The sequence below is a fragment of the Prosopis cineraria genome, unplaced genomic scaffold, assembly GCF_029017545.1.
Source record: "Prosopis cineraria cultivar Desert tree isolate PC_DT_omini unplaced genomic scaffold, ASM2901754v1 PC14, whole genome shotgun sequence".
NCBI classification, from domain to species: Eukaryota; Viridiplantae; Streptophyta; class Magnoliopsida; order Fabales; family Fabaceae; genus Prosopis; species Prosopis cineraria.
Window position 1 is genome coordinate 7,814,547 of NW_026555345.1, and position 1,850 is coordinate 7,816,396.

The 1,850-nt window shown below is 36.4% G+C and overlaps 1 protein-coding gene across 1 annotated transcript; it reads right to left on the reverse strand.

Annotated features, from left to right (window-relative positions):
- Window positions 1-548: 548 nt before the first annotated feature.
- LOC129293576 (non-specific lipid-transfer protein 2-like) lies at window positions 549-1,318 on the reverse strand. The gene has a single exon (XM_054931609.1). The coding sequence runs from the start codon at window positions 1,257-1,259 to the stop codon at window positions 960-962; it is 300 nt and encodes a 99-aa protein (XP_054787584.1). The 5' UTR covers window positions 1,260-1,318; the 3' UTR covers window positions 549-959.
- Window positions 1,319-1,850: the final 532 nt, after the last annotated feature.

Here is a 1,850-nt window from a genome sequence, read left to right on the forward strand (position 1 = left end):
GCAGTTTTAAGAATACCCGACATGAAATAGCAATAACAACACCGCAGTCAGAGGATGAAAGAATTAGGGTGTTAGAGTATATTGGGCCTCGGGCCTTATGTGCAAAGCCCACTTGAACTGTGTTAGCTATTCTGTTGAGTTTAGTGGTAACAAGATTAACAGTGTGATTAGAGACTCGTCTACCCTATAAATGTACTTCATGTACTCAGATTACGGTTGAATCAATCAGATCATTCTCAATACCATATTCTTTATTTTCTTCTGTTCTCTTCTTCATATTTCCTCTTAGAAGGCAATTAACATATGGCTGTGATTTTTTTTAATATGATCAATAAAACAAATAACTATTTAAAAAGGAATAACGCGAAAACTTTTCAACAAAACACTCGTACTTATAAATTAGTCAAACTTTCTTGTATTATTTTACCTTAAATTGTAATTGTAACAAAATACAATCACCAAATGTAATACTTCAGCCAAAAAAAAGGGAAAAAATTAAAAAAGATTGTGTTTCCAGAGGGATTATATTAGAAGTATAACATAGCAGATTCAACAAGATAATGGCATTAATCATCAATAAAATAAAATAAAAAAGCTTTTACATGACACTTAAAACATCTTTCCCATGATCTTGTTCAAGCCATAACCAACTTGAATCTTGAACGGCATGAATGTTCCCCAAGAGAGAGAATATTTTCTGAAACTCTTCCTGAAACACTTATCCTGGTACTTTATTTTTTTCCCCCAAAATTTTACACCACTTTCCATATAAAAAAAGAGACACACACTCACACGCGCACACACAAACATGTCAATATCAAATTTCAACATAACCTGACACCTCTTTCAAGTAAGGGATTGGAGGTGGCACACTATCACTAACAGAGCTTGTTGTTGACTTGTACTGACTAATTAACTGATAGCGATCACAAGCTTACTGTAAAACTAGTTTGACTTATTCAACAAGAAGGGATGGGGACCCCACAAGAGGAAGCAACCTTCTTGGCCCCAGGAGAGTTAACGTACTGCCTCAGACTAGGGTTCTTGAGGTACCCACACAGACACGGCTTCTGCTCCTTCAGCTTCTGGCAGCACTCGCTCGACGGCGGAGACGACGACGATATCGCTCCCATGCACGGACTCAGAGCCACCGGGCTGCAAGTCACCGCCTCCACCGTGTGTGGCAGCTCCACCACCACAAGGATCATCACCATCATCACCACCAGACACACACCCATCTTCTTCTTCATCATCGCCATTACTCCTGTTCTTCTCCTGTTAACTTGGTGTAGTGATGAAGTGGTGAAGATAGGAGTGATCTATGGCAGTTTATATAGAAAGAGAGACGATGTGTGGTTTGGTTTAGTGCTTGGAGAGGAAGAGGTGGATTGGTAGCGATAAAGGCGAAGAGGTCCCACAACAAGAAGAGAGACATTAAATGGAGTGTTCAATAATTCAATATAAACAATCATGGACGAGGAAGTTGATCCATTATCGTGGCTAGTGCCCATTGTTCTAATCCACTGTTTCATGCCATGGGAAGGTGGCAAGGTAAGGCTTCTTCCAATGATACTTGTTTTCTTTTTTTCTTTTTTAGGGAAGCAAATATCATTAAAAACTAAGGTTTTAAAAATCAGAACATTGAACTGAATAAGGAATTGGTTTAAGGGTTAATGGTTCAACTGTGGTCACTGATTTTTGATTAATTTAATATATTTTAAATTTTATATATATAAAAACCATAAGATAAATTCATCTATAATTATGACAATTAATATTTAAATTAAAAACATTTATATAAGAATAAAAAAATTAGAAGTTGTTTATAGTTTTTAATCTAAAATAGCATT